At 46.1% G+C, this 18,588-nt stretch overlaps 1 protein-coding gene across 5 annotated transcripts in view; it reads left to right on the forward strand.

The window, feature by feature from the left end:
* The window catches only part of Gbf1 (golgi brefeldin A resistant guanine nucleotide exchange factor 1), a 146,904-nt gene extending 128,535 nt beyond the window's left edge, over nt 1-18,369 (forward strand). For 2 of the 5 annotated variants that reach the window (XM_075974257.1, XM_075974255.1), the window contains 21 exons: nt 20-145; nt 409-491; nt 1,409-1,645; nt 1,915-2,008; nt 2,339-2,515; nt 4,276-4,340; nt 4,429-4,552; nt 4,740-4,811; nt 4,931-5,025; nt 5,256-5,409; nt 10,985-11,210; nt 11,663-11,823; nt 11,930-12,176; nt 12,269-12,474; nt 15,281-15,431; nt 15,510-15,640; nt 15,830-15,931; nt 16,201-16,314; nt 16,431-16,611; nt 16,904-17,032; nt 17,528-18,369. In XM_075974257.1, the coding sequence (XP_075830372.1) occupies nt 20-145; nt 409-491; nt 1,409-1,645; nt 1,915-2,008; nt 2,339-2,515; nt 4,276-4,340; nt 4,429-4,552; nt 4,740-4,811; nt 4,931-5,025; nt 5,256-5,409; nt 10,985-11,210; nt 11,663-11,823; nt 11,930-12,176; nt 12,269-12,474; nt 15,281-15,431; nt 15,510-15,640; nt 15,830-15,931; nt 16,201-16,314; nt 16,431-16,611; nt 16,904-17,032; nt 17,528-17,808 (3,156 nt within the window). In that variant the 3' untranslated portion in view covers nt 17,809-18,369. Of the gene's footprint in view, nt 1-19; nt 146-408; nt 492-1,408; nt 1,646-1,914; nt 2,009-2,338; nt 2,516-4,275; nt 4,341-4,428; nt 4,553-4,739; nt 4,812-4,930; nt 5,026-5,255; nt 5,410-10,984; nt 11,211-11,662; nt 11,824-11,929; nt 12,177-12,253; nt 12,475-15,280; nt 15,432-15,509; nt 15,641-15,829; nt 15,932-16,200; nt 16,315-16,430; nt 16,612-16,903; nt 17,033-17,527 lie in introns of all 5 variants that reach the window. The other 3 variants (XM_075974253.1, XM_075974254.1, XM_075974256.1) reach the window with 3 other exon arrangements.
* Nucleotides 18,370-18,588: the final 219 nt, after the last annotated feature.

Raw genomic sequence — 18,588 nt, forward strand, 5'->3', positions numbered from 1 at the left:
TTTGTCTTTGATTTTTCAGAACTGTAATGGCTCCCCATTTGCCAATAGCGATGCCTGCTTTGCCCTGGCCTATGCTGTCATCATGCTTAACACTGACCAGCACAACCACAATGCTCGCAAACAGAATGCACCGATGACCTTGGAGGTAAGTTTGGACTCCAACCAAGAGAGATGATCCAGTACAGCTTTAAAAGTAACAAGAAAGATAAGGGAAATTTCCAGTTTATATGGGAGCCAGAATTCTGTCAAGGGACTCAGGGAGGGCTGACCAATTCAGATGAGGGACTGGGAAGGAGAATGGGTTCTTTCACTTAATTGTTTCCAAAGTCCTATTTATCACAGACTTAAGGAGTTCCTTGGGTGGTACACAGCATTAACACAAGGGAAAACATAATGGCCTATCTCTAGGATTTTCGAAAAAACCTAAAAGGGGTGAATGGAGGCAAGGACTTTGAGCAAGACATCCTGGAGGACATGTACCATGCCATCAAGTGAGTATCTCTGAGAGTAGTGTAGCATCTCTGCTACAGAGAAATACATTGCTTCTTTTTCCTGTTGTCAGAGTCACATCAGACTACAGTGACTCTCATGCCCTGGATTTAGCTTTGAGACTTATCTGGGCAGCCTCCTCTGTGACAGCTCATTTCTTGTTTAAAGAAGCCTGAACCCAAAAATGGACCTCCAAGATTCCTTAGGGTCCATACAAATTGACTCTGGTGTGTGTGTGTGTGTGTGTGTGTGTGTGTGTATGTGTGTGTGTGTGTGTGTGTGTGTTTACAGACATGTTTGGTAACAGGGACTGAACTAAGAATGTGTTTCTTTGCAGAGCTACTTCTCCAGTCCAAACTATTCCTCTTAAGTGAGGTATCATGAACCTATTTCCTGATCCCAAATTACCTGGTTTTCCTGGAGAACTCACAAAATGCATTCTCTGGTTTGTAGAGTCATTATGCCCAGTACTAGAGGGTAGCTTGAGTCAGAGATAGGAAACTTAGTTGTTTTGGTAATGTTTTGAAACAGAGCCTCATATAGCTCCAGATTGCCTCAAACTTGCTATGTAGCTGAGTCTGACCTTTGAACTCCTGATCTTGCATCGGTCTACCAAGTGCTAGAATTATAGATATGTGCCACCATATCTATATTGTTAGTTCTTTATAATAAATTAGAAAAGGTGGATGTTTATGCCCCTACCCAGAAAAAATGTGAACTCTGAAGGCTTAGAGATGGGATTGTGAGATTATGAATGCATTCACTCTCTCCCTCGCCCAGAGGTGGCTGCAGACAGATCACTTAGCTGCGGCAGTGATAGCCTCATAGAATGGAGACACTTGTAGAGGTGAAACCCCTTTTCTTAGTTTGGAAGCAGCATGTTCACAGGAGTGCATCTAGTTCTCTTCCCCTCTAACAGGAATGAGGAGATCGTGATGCCTGAGGAACAGACAGGCCTGGTCCGTGAGAACTATGTGTGGAACGTGCTGCTTCATCGAGGTGCTACCCCTGAGGGCATATTCCTTCGAGTCCCTCCTGGCAGCTATGACCTTGACCTCTTCACTATGACCTGGGGCCCCACTATTGCTGCTCTCTCTTACGTCTTTGATAAAAGCCTTGAGGAGACCATCATCCAAAAAGCCATCTCAGGCTTCAGGTAGCCCAACCTTGGCCTTGGTCTTCCTGTTTTTCCATCTCACTAAGTTAACATGGGCTTGCCCCCATGCCTCTTTGACTCAGAATGGGATGTCTCCTGATTTTCTAGAGGGAGGCTGGAGCCTGGGAAATCTCAATCTTAAGCAGACTGGAGTTAAAAGATTTCTTTCTGTGACCCATTGGGGAAGAACCAATAGGAAGCTGCTTAGGAACTTGAGAGGGCTGAGTGGCCTTCCAGTGATTGTTTCTGTCATGGGGGTGACATTACAGGAAGTGTGCCATGATCTCCGCCCACTATGGCCTCAGCGATGTGTTTGACAATCTCATCATCTCTCTGTGCAAGTTTACAGCTCTCAGTAGTGAGGTGAGTTGGAGCAGGAACTATGCTTAGAGCCCCAAAGGAGAATAAGCCTCAGCCATGGAGGCTGCATCTACCATATGTACCCACTTGAACAAGCTTAGGCCATTTCTGACTGGCAAGTTCTGGAATGAGAATAGTGCCATCTCATGTAATGGGATTGGGGAGAAGATACCATAGGAAGACCTTGGTCAGGTTGACCTTTCCCACTAATATTATAGGGAGCTTGAAGCATATCTAGCAGATAGACTGTCAGGGAACCATAGGCAGAGAAACCTGAAAGAGCCTCCTTTCCAGACATGAACCAACCTAAGCCTCTTGACATCGCCTTTCCAGTCTATTGAGAACCTGCCCAGTGTGTTTGGAAGCAACCCTAAAGCTCACATTGCAGCCAAGACAGTATTCCATTTGGCCCATCGTCATGGTGACATCCTTCGGGAGGGCTGGAAGAATATCATGGAGGCTATGCTGCAGCTCTTCCGAGCCCAACTTTTACCCAAGGCTATGGTGGAGGTAATCCTTCCTTCTCCCCATCCTTCTTCCCCCCTTCCCCACACCGTCTTCCTTTCTTCCTTCCTTTCTTTCTTCTCTGTTTCTTTTGCATCATGTATCTTGATCCTATTCATTTCCCCATCCCTTCGCATCTGCCCTCTGCCCCTGCACTGCCCCCAAATAAAACAAAATGTGTAGCGGCGTAAACGAATGCAGACAGATTGTAACAATATATATAGCTTTAATGTCGAATGAGACTTACAGAACCACCATTCCAGCGGAGACCAGGAAAGCAGAAGCGACGCTGGGAGCACGCTGGCCAAATTTATAGGCAGACATTAGCCCAAGGCGAACACGCCCCGTAAGGGGCGGGACTTATCCCTACAAAAATGTAAGAGAAAAAGGGGGAAATAATGGAAGCTTCAGTGTGACACAGTGAGTCACACTATATGTTTGTCCATATATGTTTACTTACAAGTGTTCATTGCAAAGAGTCATTGGTCTGGTTTGAGGACTCTGGTTTCTACTATACTATCAATGCTGGGCCCTCACTGAGACTCTTCCTAGATATCCTGTTATTGCCCTGTTTAGTGAAGCTCCTGCAGCTTTGGGTCTGCAGATCAGGCCCCTTCATATGCTCCAGCAGATCAAAGATGGAGTGGATGTTGGGTCGGCCAAAATCATAACCCTGAGTCTAGGCCTGGGCAGTTGTAGGGTTGGTCCATCAGATAAGAAATGGAGACAACTCCATGGAGGTAAATCTTGATAGAATGTTCAGCATTAACAAGGCAAAGACCTAGCCTTCTGTGCTATGTATAGAATAGCACTAAACCTGATGCTTGCCAAAGCTCACTAAAGCATCTCAAATGTAATACTACAGATCTTGGAGAGAAGCTGTAAAGAAAGGCTGGCAGAAGCCATTGTCAATCACCTCTTTTTTTTTAAGTTTTATTTATTTTTTACGTATACAGTGCCTTCATGTGTAACTGCATGTCAGAAGATGGTATCAGATCTCATTATAGGTGGTTGTGAACCACCATGTGGTTGCCAGGAATTGAACTCAGGACCTCTGGAAGAGCAGCCAATGCTCTTAACTTCTGAGCCATCTCTCGAGCCATCAGTCACCTCTTTTAGGGCACATAATAGTGTATGAACTGTCTACAGAAAGAAATCCAGAGAACTTTGCCTGGGCCAGTGAGCACAAGGAATGTAAATAATATACAGAAAAATTATTTATTTTTTTGAGACAAGCTTTTGCTAAGTTGACTAGGTTAGTCTTGAACTTGCTATGTAGCTTCTGCCTCAGTGCTGACATTACAGTCAGTGTCCCACTAAGCCCAGATCTTTTCTTTCTTTCTTTCTCCTTTTTTTTTTTTTTCTTTTCGAGATAGGGTTTTTCTGTAGCTTTGGAGCCTGTCCTGGAATTTGCTCTTGTAGACCAGGCTGGCCTTGAACTCACTCAAACTCAGGCAGAAATCTACCTGCCTCTGCCTCCCAAGTGCTGGGGTTAAAGGCGTGTACCACCACCACCCGGCAAGATGATTCCTTTTAATTATTTTTTAGATTTATGTGTATATGCATTTTGCCTGGATGTGTGTATATGCACCACATGCATACCTAATACCAATGGAGGTCAGAAGAAGGCATCAGATTCCCTGGAACTGGAGTTATCGATGATTGTAACCCACCATGTCGGTGCTAGGAACTAAACCAGGTCCTCTGCAATAACAACAAGTGCTCTTAACCTCATAGAAATAAATTACTCTTGATCTATTTTCCAGGTAGAAGATTTTGTGGATCCCAATGGCAAGATCTCTCTACAGCGGGAGGAGATGCCATCAAACCGGTAAGGACAGACCCATTAGTTGAGGCTTTAGGAGAGGGAGGCAATCAGAGCGTCATTGCTCACCAGGACATGTATCCTTCTCTTACAGAGGAGAGTCATCAGTACTTAGCTTTGTGAGCTGGCTGACACTGAGTGGTCCTGAGCAGTCTAGTGTACGGGGCCCATCTACAGAGAGCCAGGAAGCCAAAAGAGTGGCCTTGGACTGTATCAAGGTAACTGCCCATCTGTGTCTCATGAGAAATCCTAGACTCCTTCCTTCTAGAAAGAGGGACCTGTGAACTGAAGAGTATAATCATGTAAGGCTTGTAACAAGGACAATTCTTCCTGCTTTCCCTGGCTTTTGGAAATTCTCTTCCCTATAGCCTTTATTATAAATTCCCTTTCTTATATTCCCTCTAGCAATGTGACCCAGAAAAAATGATCACAGAAAGCAAGTTCCTCCAGCTGGAATCACTGCAGGAGCTTATGAAGGTACAAGATGAGGAGGTCTGAGAGGCAATGGGGTAGTGGTGTGTGCCTCAATTTCTGTCGGGACAGAGTCAGTGGCTGGCTTCTCTTCCTTTCCTACTTTCCCTGTTGTTGCCCTCTAGGCTCTAGTCTCAGTGACCCCAGATGAAGAGACATACGATGAAGAAGATGCTGCTTTTTGTCTGGAGATGCTGCTGAGGATCGTGTTGGAGAACAGGTGGGAGAGAGCAATCTTTAAGCAGACCTATCCTGAGCTTGTGCTGAAGCCTAAAGCCATCTTGCTGAGTGGCTTCTGGGAGCAAGAAACACATGAAGCTCTGGGCACAAGGGGAGAGCTTGTGCTTGACTGCGTAGGGCACAATTCCAGTGAACTGTGAAAGGCCTAGGAGACTTACTTCCTAGTGGCCTGTCCAGTTGAGACTGTCCTTTACCCTTCATGATTTTTAGGGACCGTGTGGGCTGTGTATGGCAGACTGTTCGAGATCATCTATACCACTTGTGTGTTCAGGCACAAGATTTCTGCTTTCTTGTGGAACGAGCAGTGGTAGGGCTTCTACGCCTAGCCATTCGGCTGCTCCGGAGAGAAGAGATTAGTGGCCAGGTAAGCAAGTGCATGTAAGAGGATGGGCACGTATACAAGGAATAAGGTCATAGTATCAGCTGTGGATATGGCCTAAGCATAAAGTCCATTCAGTATCCTGTATCTTTAGCACAGTGGTTCACCTCAGGGCTGGTACAGTCTAACAGGGGCATTGAGGGTGGGCCTGGAATGGTTTTAGACATAAGGTTTGCTTTAGGGTTGGGCTGGGCTGTTTTTAGCAGTCCCTCATCTCCTATATGGTTTCTTGTTCTGGAAGAGGTGTTGAAGTTCTTATCCTTACATGTAAAACCCCAAAGGTAAGATCTCATGGTTCAATTAGAGTCAACAGTCATAAGATTAAGATCTGTACTCAAAGCCATACTTCCTCGTGATAATATGAACAAATGGAATTGAAATTAAGAAATGTAATGTCCATGCTGGGCGGTGGTGGCGCACGCCTTTAATCCCAGCACTCGGGAGGCAGAGGCAGGCGGATCTCTGGGAGTTCGAGGGCAGCCTGGTCTACAAGAGCTAGTTCCAGGGCAGGCACCAAAGCTACAGAGAAACCCTGTCTCGAAAAACCAAAAAAAAAGAAAAAAGAAAATAAAAAGAAATGTAATGTCCAGATGTCCAGGCTAGGGTGATACCTTAGCCATTAAGAGCACTTGCTGCTCTTGCAAAGGACCTGGGTTCAGTTCCCAACACCCACTGATGGCTCCAACCATCCTTACTCTTATTCCAGAGGATTTTCTAACCTCTATAGGTTCCAGGCACATGTATGGTGTGTATACATACATGTAGGCAAAGCATGTAGAAGAGGAGGAGGAGAATACAGTTTCAGGCGGAATGGTAGTGTTGGAAAGAGGGTCCCTTTGTTCTATCCCAGCTGCCCTGCTAGCTTACACCCTAAATAACCACACAGAAATTGTATTGATTAAATTACTGCATGGCCCATTATCTCTAGCCTCTTATTATCTAATTCTTACATCTTGATTTAACCCATTTCTATTAAATCTGTGTATTGCCACATAACTGTGGCTTACCGGCAAGACTCTAACCAGCATCCGTCCCAGGTAGAAGATCCATGGTGTTCTTCCACTCTGCCCTTCTTCCTAGCATTCAGTTCTGTCTACTCCGCCTACCTAAGTTCTGCCCTATCAGGCCAAGGCAGTTTCTTTATTGATTAACCAATGAAAACAACACAAATACAGAAGGACCTCCTACACCATGGTAATGCGTGCCTTTAATCCCAGGGGTCAGGGACAGCCACAGTCAATCTCTGTGAATTTGAGTCCAACCAGAGTCACATAGACCTGTCTTCTAAAAAAGCAATTCCAACCTGGCATGGTGGTACAAGACTTTAATCCTAGCACTTGGGAGGCAGAGGCAGGCAGATCTCTTTTAATTTGAAGCCAACATGAGTTCTAGGGCAGCCAGGGCTTGTAGAGAGACTGCTTCAGATAGGTAGACAGACGGACGGACAGACGGATGGATGGATAGATAGAGTGCTACAGTTGTACACCGGATAATCAGGCATGGTCACCAGCCTGTGTGGTATCAGCATCCAGGAGATAGAGACAGATCACCAGGGAATCATGGCACATGTTGCTTGGTTTGTTTGTTTACAAGATAGAATCTCAACTTCTAGCTCTGACTGTCCTGGAACTCACATGTAGACCAAGCTAGCCTTGAACTCAAACTAACTCACAGAAATCCTAGCAAGATAGGATTTTTTTTTTCCTGGCTAATGGTTATGGTTTTGTTAGTACATTTCTGGCATCATTTTTCATCAGGGAGACTAGAAAATTAATATGGGCAGGGTGAGTATAAAATTAATACATGCTACATATGGTGATCCTCTGCAGTAAATCTAATTGCACACTGAGCCAGAGAGTGAATAGAAGATAAGGCACACACTGATTGATTTTTCTTCATCAAAGCCTGCAAGATTTCGTTTCATTAAATAGACAGCATATCTAAGAGTGAATTTTATGTGACACTTGGACAAAACAGGATTTTTTTTTTGGTTTTTGGAGACAGGGTTTCTCTGTGGTTTTGGACCTGTCCTGGAACTAGCTCTTGTAGACCAGGCTGGTCTCGAACTCACAGAGATCCGCCTGCCTCTGCCTCCCGAGTGCTGGGATTAAAGGCGTGCGCCACCACCGCCCGGCTCAAAACAGGATTTTAATCCTTGTACTTGGGAGGTAAAGGCAGAGGCAAATTAGGAGTTTAAGGCCATCCTCAGCTCCATCATTAGCTTCAAGGGCAAACTAGGCTATATATGACCTTGTCTCAAAAGAACAAACATAAAAGCAATACTTACAAGTACTCCAGATAAAGTGAAGTTCTTAGACACCTTATAAAACATTCAACATTTATATGCTAAAAACTAGGAAATGGTCAGGCAGCAGTGGAACAGCCTTCAATCCCAACACTCAGGAGGCAGAGGTAGGCAGATATCTGTGAGTTTGAAGCCAACCTGGTCTACTTTGCATTCCTGAGATATAACTTCCATTATTAGGCTTGGCATGGTAGCAAGTGTCTTTATCCACTTGGCCATCTCACCAGCATGGGTTTTTGTTGTTGGTCAGGTTTGTTACTTTTGAAACAGTCCCACTGTGTAGCTAGCCCTGATTGGTTGTTTTGACTTAAGGTGTACCGTGTATCTCAGGATGGCCTCACAGTCTTCCTGCCTCTGCTTCCCTAAACTGGGATTACAGCTGTGCATCCCATGTTCTGCCACTCTAGCCAATATTAAACTTTGTTGTAGTAGTGATAGGATTGGGGGCTGGAGAGATGTCTCCATCTTTTACCAACACACCCTGGTTGGACCTCCAGCACAGTAGCTAACAACCCTCTAGAGCTCCAATCCCCGGAATCTGATGCCCTCTTCTGGCCTCCATAAAGACTGCATTGGTACACATACACATACAGTCAATACATACAGGCAAATCACCCATACATGTAAATAATAAATAATTTTTAAATTATGTAGCATAAATGAATAAGTAGACAAAGCTATTGAACAAATAGATGATCCAGAAATAGACTCACACAAATATGTTCAACTGAATGGTTTGGGGCTGTTTTACTTTGGGTTTTTTTATTTGGTTGGTTTTGATTTTGAGATAAGATCTTTTTATGTGACCCACACTGGCCATATTTATTCCTGTCTCAATCTCCCAAGTGAACTTGACTTGAACCTTTATTTTGCATAAAAATTAGACAAATGATAATTTAAAAGATATAATGGAGAGGGTAGAGAGATGGCTCAGTAGTAGAGAACACTAGCTGTTCTTGCAACAACCTTAGGTTTGGTTCCCAGCAACACATAGTGACTCACAACCATTGGTGACTCCAGCTCCAGAGGATACAGCGCCCTCTTGTGACCTCCTTGGGCAGCAGGCATGTACATGGTACACATAATGTATATGCATACATATAAAATAAAAGATCTAAAAAATAAGATATATATATTGTAAAATCTTTAGACACATAGAAAAAATCTCAGGTTCTAAAACTAAGTATTTCTAATGTGGTTTACTAGTTTATTACATACTTATTTTTAAAAAAACTCAAAAGTCTGAACACAAACACTGCACCATCAGGGAGGGTCTCAAGCTCCCATCTCTCCCTTTAGACCGCTCACAATCTAAGACATGCTTCTTCTGCTTCTGTGCATAACCTGAAATTCTTTCTTCCCCTCAAGTGTTTACACTCCAGCTACAAAGTGAAGCTGGGAAAAGTACAGGAAGATAAAAAATGTTCTTGTTACTGCACAGCATCTGAAGTGACTGAAGCCTCGGTAGTAACAGGAAGTAAAGAACTTGTGTAAAAGACTGGGGTGCCTGCCCCTAGCAAGTCCAGTTACTGTTTCTTGTCATTCTTATGTCCCCTACAAAGTAGGTCTGTAAGGGCATAGGCACATGAACTAACGATTTATTTAGTTAGTTTTTAGTTTTAAATTTTTTGAAACAGGGACTCACTGGATAGCCCTGACTGGCCTGGAAATCCACTATGTAGACCACACTAGCCTCAAACTCGGAGATTTGTCTGTCTCTGCCTCTTGAGTGTTGGCATTAAAGGTCTGTGCCACCACCCACCATGCCCAGCCCAATAAGTTTTTTTACTTGATATTAAAAGCACAGTCCATAAGAGGAAGGGTTGATAAATTAGATTTTCAATCTATAAAAGCTTAATTGAAAAAATGAAAAGCTAAGTTATAAAGCAATAGAAAATGTTTACAAATCATACTTGAGAAAAGTCTAGTATCAAAAAGCAAATATAGGGGCTGGAGAAATGGCTCAGCGGTTGAGAGCACTGACTGCTCTTCCAGAGGACCCTGGTTCAATTCCCAGCACCCACATGGCAGCTTACAACTGTTTGTAACTCCAGTTCCAGGGGACCTGACACCCTCACACAGACATACATACCAATGCACATCAAATAAAAATATATAAATTATTTTTTAAAAATGCAAGCATGGGAAAAAGAGATAGTTCACAGATGATATACAAATAGCCAGTAAGCCCATGAAATAGCATTTTCCATTAGGAAAATGCAAAAATAACACACATCACTATGTACTTACCAGAATAGCTAAAATTAAAAGTGATAATACCAATTGCTGGCAAGGATACAGAGAAACTAGATTATTCATACATTTCTTGGGGGAGTAAAAAATAATATAGCTACTCTAATGGCAGTTTATTATAAAACTGAATATTCATTTAACAGAAAATACACTTTTGGGCATTTATCCCAGAAAAATTAACTTTAAAATATGTATGTAAATGTTCATTGAAGCTGTATTCATCAAAGCCAAAAGCTGGAGTCAGCCTGATGACTCGCAGGAAGAGAATGCACTATGGTATGAACATGCTGTGGAATGCTGTCCAGCAGCCTAGAGAAGCAGACCCGATGTGTAAAAGCGTGGGTAGATCTCCAGGTGGGGGAGACTAGTCTTAAGCAGTAGTTCCATCTAGATAACATTTTAGAATTCACAGAATTTTAGAAGTTGAGAGCAGATTGCTAAGGGTTATAAATGGGACCAGAGAAAAGGACAGGAAAAGTGGCTGTCAAGCAGCAGCGTGGCTCCCATGGTATAGGAACTTGTGGGTAGACAACGCTACACAGGTGATAAATTGTAGAACTCAGTACACCCCTAGTACACATATGAATTCAAGTAAAATTTGGGAAAGCCTGTGGAAACCAGTAGATTATTCCAAATTTTGTCCTGTTGCCATGTTATACTTAGTTCTGCATCACATTGCCTTTGAGATAGACTAGACAAAGTATACAAGGAAACTCTATGTGTTGTTATAACTATATGTGAACATATAATTAATAAAAATACCAATATTAAAAAATGAAGCATGACCAAGGGTGTACTTTAGCTGTAGAGTGGTTGCCTAATACATCAAGGCCCTGGGTTCAATTCCCAGTACTCCAAAAGAAAAGAAGACAATACCAGATCAGTGACAGTTGAGTCCAAGCCACACTCCCCACACTAGCCTAGATGACTAACTAATAGGGATGATCAGTCAGGAAACTTGTTCTATGTCCATCCCACTTCCTATTCCTCATCCCATCCCAGGTCCTGCTCTCCCTACGCATCTTGTTACTGATGAAGCCCAGCGTGCTGTCCAGAGTCAGCCACCAGGTTGCATACGGGCTCCATGAACTCCTCAAGACCAATGCAGCCAACATCCACTCTGGTGATGACTGGGCTACCCTTTTCACATTGCTGGAATGCATTGGCTCAGGCGTGAAGCCTCCAGATGCTCTACAGGCCACAGCCAGGCCCGATGCTCCGGATGCTGGTATGCACTTTCCCAGGAAGATGCTCACTGTCAGACAAGCAGTTAGGACCCAGAAGCTGCTGTGGGAAAACAAAACACAGGTTATTATGGTCAGCAAATTAAACACACCTGGTCTCTGCCATCTGCTTCCAGATCTTCCTGTACTTACTGACAACCCACAGGCTAGATAGTGTGAAGGCAAGCAGATAGTGCAGAAAACTATCAAGCCCCATTTCTACTGTTTGAAAACCATTTTACAGAAACCTATGTCCTGTGCTGCCACATTTCCCTAACAGCTGCTCTTAGTTGCTATCAGAAGCCCAAATTAGCTTGCTACCCTATTTGGTCAAGAAAGATGATGTCCAGGACCAAAAGTAAGCCAGGCATGAGAGATGTCAAGTCTCAGCAACTTTCTTTAGGATCTGTTTTCCTGTTCCATGTCCCATCTCTGCTCTTTTCCCTGCCTGGCTTAGGAGCGCAGTCAGACAGTGAGCTCCCATTCTACCATCAAAATGATGTCAGCCTGGACCGTGGGTATACTTCCGACTCAGAAGTCTACACTGACCATGGCAGGCCTGGCAAGATACACCGATCAGCCACAGATGCTGATATGGTCAACAGTGGTTGGTTAGTGGTGAGTCTACTACCATGCTGAGCCTGTAAGAAAGATTCTTGGTTCTCAGAGAGACATCTGAGGTGCCTTAGAACAGGGCCCCAACATGTACCATGTGTGTTTATAGGTGGGAAAGGATGACATCGAGAACTCCAAAGCAGGAGCAGGGCTTAGCAAGCCAGGCCCTTCACCCCTGGTGAATCAGTACAGCCTCACAGTGGGCCTGGACCTGGGACCACATGACACGAAGTCCCTGCTCAAGTGTGTGGAATCATTGTCCTTCATTGTTCGTGATGCTGCTCACATCACTCCTGACAACTTTGAACTCTGTGTCAAGACTCTCCGCATCTTTGTTGAGGCCAGTCTGAATGGTGGTAAGTCACCTATTGAAGGGACAGTTGGGGTGTGGATCAGGTAGAGAGGGGAGAAAGCTATGGGAATATGACCTAAGTCTGGCTCTGCTCAGGGTGCAAGTCCCAGGACAAACGTGGCAAGAGTCACAAATATGACAGCAAAGGGAACCGCTTCAAGAAAAAACCCAAGGATGGCTCAATGCTTCGGCGGCCCCGAACCTCCAACCAACATGCCACTCGGGGTGGACATAGTGATGAGGAAGAGGACGAAGGTGTGCCTGCCAGCTACCATACGGTGTCTTTACAGGTCAGTCAAGACGTAAGTATGGCACCCTTTACTTCTTCTCCTGCACCTGAGACTCAGAACTTGGGCAGAACCAGGGAAAGTCAGAACTCAGAAGGAATACCCATTGTATGCTTCCCATCCCCTCAACCACCATCCCTTATCTGAAACCACCTGTAAGTCTTTGCCTATAGTACACTTGTTCATTTGGAGACAGGGTCTCACCACGTAGTGCTAGCTTACCTGGAAATTCCCCATGTATACTAAAACTCACACAGATCTGTTTGCCTCTGCCTCCTGTGTACTGAAGGCATGTGCCATCACAGCTGGCACTAAATTAGTAGTTTTTGGGCTGGGGATTTATCTCAGTGGGTAGAGTACTTGTGTAGCATGTTCAAGACCCTTAGTTCAAATTTACATATTTAAAGACTTCACTTATTTAATACATGATACAAGGTTCAGAAGGTAGAAAAGGATAGATTGATAAGATTGCGCTTCCATTTATTCCTGTATCCAGCCAGAGATCCCCTTACTAGAGGTGGTTACATCTCTAGCATTTTGTCTATCCTTCCATAGTTATTAAGTGTCTTTCAGGCTAACTTTAATTGACTAGATAAATGGACAAACAGTTTCCTTCAGAGTAGCCGTAGAAAGATGATGAAAAGCCAGCATGGTGGCGCACGCCTTTAATCCCAGCACTCAGGAGGCAAAGGCAGGCAGATCTCTGTAAGTTCGAGGCCAGCCTGCTCTATAAAGGGATTTCCAGGACAACCAGGGCTATGCAGAGAAACCCTATCTCAAAAAGAAGGAGGAGGAGGAGGAGGAGGAGGAGGAGGAGGAGGAGGAGGGAGGGAGGGAGGAATCAGGTAGGAGAAATAGCTCAGCAGTTAAGAGTGCCTACTACTCTTGCAGAGGACAGATGGACCAGCTTTAGTGGCTGTAACTTCTTAGAACTCCAGTTCAGGGAATCTGACACTCTTTGGCTTCTACAGGCACTTATGCACACATGGTGTACCTGAAGTCACATGGGCACACACACATAAGTTAATTTGAAGGCTGGAGAGGTGTCCTGCAGTTAAGGACACTGACTGCTCTTCCAGAGGACCCAGATTCAGTTCTCAGCACCACACGGCAGCTCACATCTGTAACTACAGGTGCAGGGGACTCCGATGCCTTCTTCTGGCCTCTAAGGCACTGCATATACATGGTGCACATACATACTGCAGGCAAAATACCCATACAGTATAAAATAAAAATAATTAAATCTTTTTAAAAATAGAATAAATATGTTCAGGAGGCAGAAGCAGGCAGATCTCTGAGTTCAGGGCCAGCCTGGTCTACAGAGCAAGCTCCAAAATAGCCAGGGCTACACAGAGAAACCCTGTCTCAGGAGGGTGGGGGATAATTTTTAAAAAAAAAAGAAAACTGATTGGGCTGGAGAGATGGCTCAGTGGTTAAGAACATTGCCTGCTCTTCCAAAGGTCCTGAGTTCAATTCCCAGCAACCGCATGGTGGCTCACAACCATCAGCAATGAGATCTGGCCTCTTCTGGCCTGCAGGCATACACGCAGACAGAATGTTGTATACTTAATAAATAAATAATTTTTTTTAAAAGAAAACTGATGAAAAAATGTGTTAAATCTGGGCAGACACTGTTGGCCGTGCAAGCCTTTGATCCTGAAGTTTGCTTTTTAAGTTTATCGTTGTATGTTGGCATGTGCACCATGGCATGAGTGTGAGGCTGGAGGACAACTCTGTATGTGGACGTGTGCACCATGGCATGAGTGTGAGGCTGGAGGACAACTCTGTATGTGGGCGTGTGCACCATGGCATGAGTGTGAGGCTGGAGGACAACTCTGTATGTGGGCGTGTGCACCATGGCATGAGTGTGAGGCTGGAGGACAACTCTGTATGTGGGCGTGTGCACCATGGCATGAGTGTGAGGCTGGAGGACAACTCTGTATGTGGGCGTGTGCACCATGGCATGAGTGTGAGGCTGGAGGACAACTCTGTGAGCTGGTTCTCTCCTTCTACCTGTGCATGGCTTCCAGGATCCAACTCAGGTTGCCAGGCTGCATGGCAAACACTTTCACCTGCTAAACCATCGCACTAGCCCCAAGTTTGCTGTATTTTTCAAATGAGATTAACAAGGGCAATTGATATGAGTCAAGTGGATAAAGGTGCTTGCTGCCAAGGCTGGTGACCCGAGTCACCCCCAGAACCCTCATGGTGGGAGGAGAGAACCAATTCCTACAAATTGTCCTCCACACACATGTTGTAGCATGCACACACAAAAACAAAATGAGCATTTTTTATTATAATAAGGTTAATAAAATTTTAAAATTAATAAAATTTCCAGGTGTGAAATAGGATTGAGTGTCTTTCTTGGAGCCAGAGAGATGGCCCAGCAGTTAAGAGGATCTAGGTTTGGTTCCCCCACTCATGTGGCAGCTCACAGGAGTCTCTAACTCCAGTCCCAGGGCATCCAGTGCCCTCTTCTCTCCTCATGGGCACAGCATGCACATGATGCACAAACAAAACATGTGCAGGCAAACACCCGTAAAAATAAATACATTTTAAAAATTAAAAAAAAACCAGAAAGTGCCATTCTCCCAGTAATCTCAGTGCACATGCCTGCTAATGTCTTCTTCTATAAGTAACTCTTGACTTCCTTCCTCTAGGAACACTGCCTGGACTAGAGCAAAGGAGGTTGTGAGAGGAATGGAGTGGGGCCTACTTGTGCTGAGGGTCCCTTGAAGACTCAGTCAGGGAGAGCTGGGGAGGGAGGGAAAGGGCCCGGCACAACAGCCCTGCTCACATCCTCACTCCCTTCTCATCCCAGTTGCTGGACCTGATGCACACCCTGCACACTCGGGCAGCCTCTATCTACAGCTCCTGGGCAGAGGAGCAACGCCACCTGGAGTCAGGTGGCCAGAAGATTGAAGCCGATTCACGCACTCTCTGGGCCCACTGCTGGTGCCCTTTATTACAAGGTAAACCTGGGGAGGGATGCAAGGTGGGACAGGTGACATTGAAGCCTGCAGAGCACCAAACCCTGCTCTTACTCTCAGGTATTGCCTGCCTATGCTGTGACGCCCGGCGCCAGGTGCGGATGCAGGCGCTGACGTATCTGCAGCGAGCACTTCTGGTACATGACCTACAAAAGCTAGATGCCCTGGAATGGGAGTCCTGCTTTAACAAGGTAAGACTTCTTACTTGTCTAAGAGAAAGTCCAAACCATAAGGCAGAAAGAGTCAGGCACCCTAAAAAGCTCCTTCCATCCCCCGGCATCAGATCTTCTCTGTTGTTCTGTGCCTATCCGCCCGGGCCCAGCATCCCTGGGACAAAGTTGTTCAACTGACTGAGCTAACATTGGATGTTTACTTGCCAGGTGCTGTTTCCTCTACTGACCAAGCTGTTAGAAAATATCAGCCCTGCAGATGTTGGTGGGATGGAGGAGACCCGGATGAGGGCTTCCACACTGCTCTCAAAGGTACTGCTCAAAACCCTGCATCCACCTCCTCTCCCATTCCTGCCTTTTCCCCCAGAGAAGTCAGGTCTTCTCATAGGGTCCAGAGGTGACATGTAAGTGCTCAGAACCCCAGCCATCGAGGCTGCTCAGGAACTCAGAGGGGTCTAGATTTCAGAGGAACCTCTGATTAAGTACTTGCAAGTTGGGGCCAGCTTCCTTCAGCTTTAGAGAGAGCCACAGAAGGTTCCCCCACTACCCTTGGCTAAAAGGAGCTGGCTGGTGGGCTCTAGGTCTTCCTGCAGCACCTGTCTCCACTGCTGTCGCTGTCCACCTTTGCTGCCCTGTGGCTCACCATCCTGGACTTCATGGACAAGTACATGCATGCAGGTTCCAGTGATTTGCTGGTATGTTCTCCCTTGGCCCCATTCCCTCTTCCACATGCTGAGAAGACTTGCTATTTGCCCTTCATGGCTGCCTCCAACTTACCTCTCCTGTTCCATGGTCCCTCTGCTGCCTGCAGTCAGAAGCAATCCCTGAGTCTCTGAAGAACATGCTCCTGGTGATGGACACAGCAGAGATCTTCCACAGTGCAGATGCGAGAGGAGGCGGCCCCTCTGCCCTCTGGGAGATTACCTGGGAGCGCATTGATTGCTTTTTGCCACACTTACGTGATGAGCTCTTCAAGCAGACTGTCATCCAGGGTAGGGGTCTGCTCTGATCTCAGAAGGAATCCTCAAGGCTGAACTTTTTCTGTTCACTGGGAGGATGGGCAGATTAGTGGCTTCCCACTGGTCATGGTGATACATGCCTATAGTCCCCAGTACTTAGGAGCTGAAGGCAGGAGTCCAGAGTTAGGCCTTCTTCGGTTTCAGGTATATGTGAGCTAGCCATGGCTACCTGAGACTCTGTCACAGGGGGTGTTGGGGGTGGGGTTAGTCAGGATCCTGCAGGAAAGAAAGTACTGAGAGTTGCCATCTGGATTCTCTGCCCCAGACCCCATGCCCACGGAACCTCACAGCCAAAAGCCTCTGGCCTCCACCCACCTGACTCCTGCTGCTGGTGACCCCAGGACGCCCGGCCATCCACCTTCCCCAGAGATACCCTCAGAAGTGGGGGCCTGTGGTGAGTTCCTCAGAGATGGTTGGTTAGAGAAAGCCTAGAAAGATGCCCGGTGTAGTTTAGGATTACTGCTGGAATGGAGCTGGGAGACTGGGAAGAAGTCAGGGTGAGAAGCCTGCCTGCCGGCTCCTCCTATGGGAAACAGCAGGACCAATTACACAGTGATAAGGTTTCTATGCTGGGAGGAGAGGGCTGCGTCACTATACAAGGCCTGTCAGGCCTAATGATCCAGACCAAAACTGGCCTGACTGAGGAGCACAGGAAAGGAGGAAGAGGCTAGAGGCAAGGTAACTGCATCCTGAGTGAGTTGTGGGCTTTTTATATTGGTAGATGAATGCATTTTGTTACACGTGAATGTGGAAGCAAAATTGAAACTTAGGTTCTTTTATGTTTTAATGTATTAAGAGGAGTTTCACCTGAGAGAGAGGAGTTGGGAGGGACAGAGGTTTGAGAAGTCCACTAGAAGTCTGACTACAACCGCCTTTCCTTTCCTTACAGACTCGGAGAAGCCTGAGGGTACGCGAGCCCCCAGCAGCAGCTCTCCCACGTCACCAGTGGCCTCTAGCCCCAGCAGACTGAGTCCTTCCCCAGAGGGCCCTCCCCCACTGGCCCAGCCCCCACTAATCCTACAGCCACTGACTTCCCCACTGCAGGTGGGCGTGCCGCCCATGACACTGCCCATCATCCTGAACCCCGCCCTCATCGAGGCCACCTCCCCAGTGCCACTCCTGTCCACACCCCGTCCTGCAGACCCTATCCCCACCTCTGAAGTCAACTAAGACAGTCCTCGGAGAGCGGGACCACTACTTCCCACCAGACGTTCCAGTCTCAAGAGCCACAGAAATCTTCAAGCCCAAAGCAAGCTGCTATTGCTACTACTTGATGGGGGAAATGAGAATTCTTATTTCATTCAGTGCTGGGATCCACTTCAGGCTGCAAGACTCTTCCTCTACTGTCCATTCCTGAACTTCCAAGCTGAGAGTGGACACAGGCATAGCCCGTAGCCTCTGCTTTGAGCCTGGCAGCCCTGGGAAGGCATGGAGCCAACCCTGCTGTGCCAACCCTGCAGTGCCTGCCATTTGCCCCTCTGCCAGGTTAGGCATTAAGAGCCAAGCCCAACCACTCTGCACTTTGTTCCTCTCCATCCAGTCCCATCAGCCCTGGGCCACCTCCTCCAGTTCTTCTTCCTTTACTAAATAGTTAGTCAGTTTGGAGTTGCTTGGCACCATGGAGGGTGGGCAGGTAGGACTTGATGGGGGTCTGCCCATAGGAGCATGTACATATGGAGAATAACACCAATGGACTTTTTATGATGTAATAAATATATTAGTACCAACACATTTCCTATTCCTCTGGCTTTCTTTTGCATTTGTGTCAGGGTACTATGTTATTGGATATCCTGTCCAAGGCTTGCTTGGGCCTTGGATAAACCGGTAAAGTGAAGCTGAACTTATCATGGAGGCCTGGTCCACCTGACCTCCCCCTCCCCAACGACCAGCCAGAGGCTCCCCACTCACCACCTCATGAAGGAGCTGTGTCAAGGGCTTAGGCAGTCTTAG

Source organism: Microtus pennsylvanicus, chromosome 5 (assembly GCF_037038515.1).
Source record: "Microtus pennsylvanicus isolate mMicPen1 chromosome 5, mMicPen1.hap1, whole genome shotgun sequence".
NCBI lineage: Eukaryota > Metazoa > Chordata > Mammalia > Rodentia > Cricetidae > Microtus > Microtus pennsylvanicus.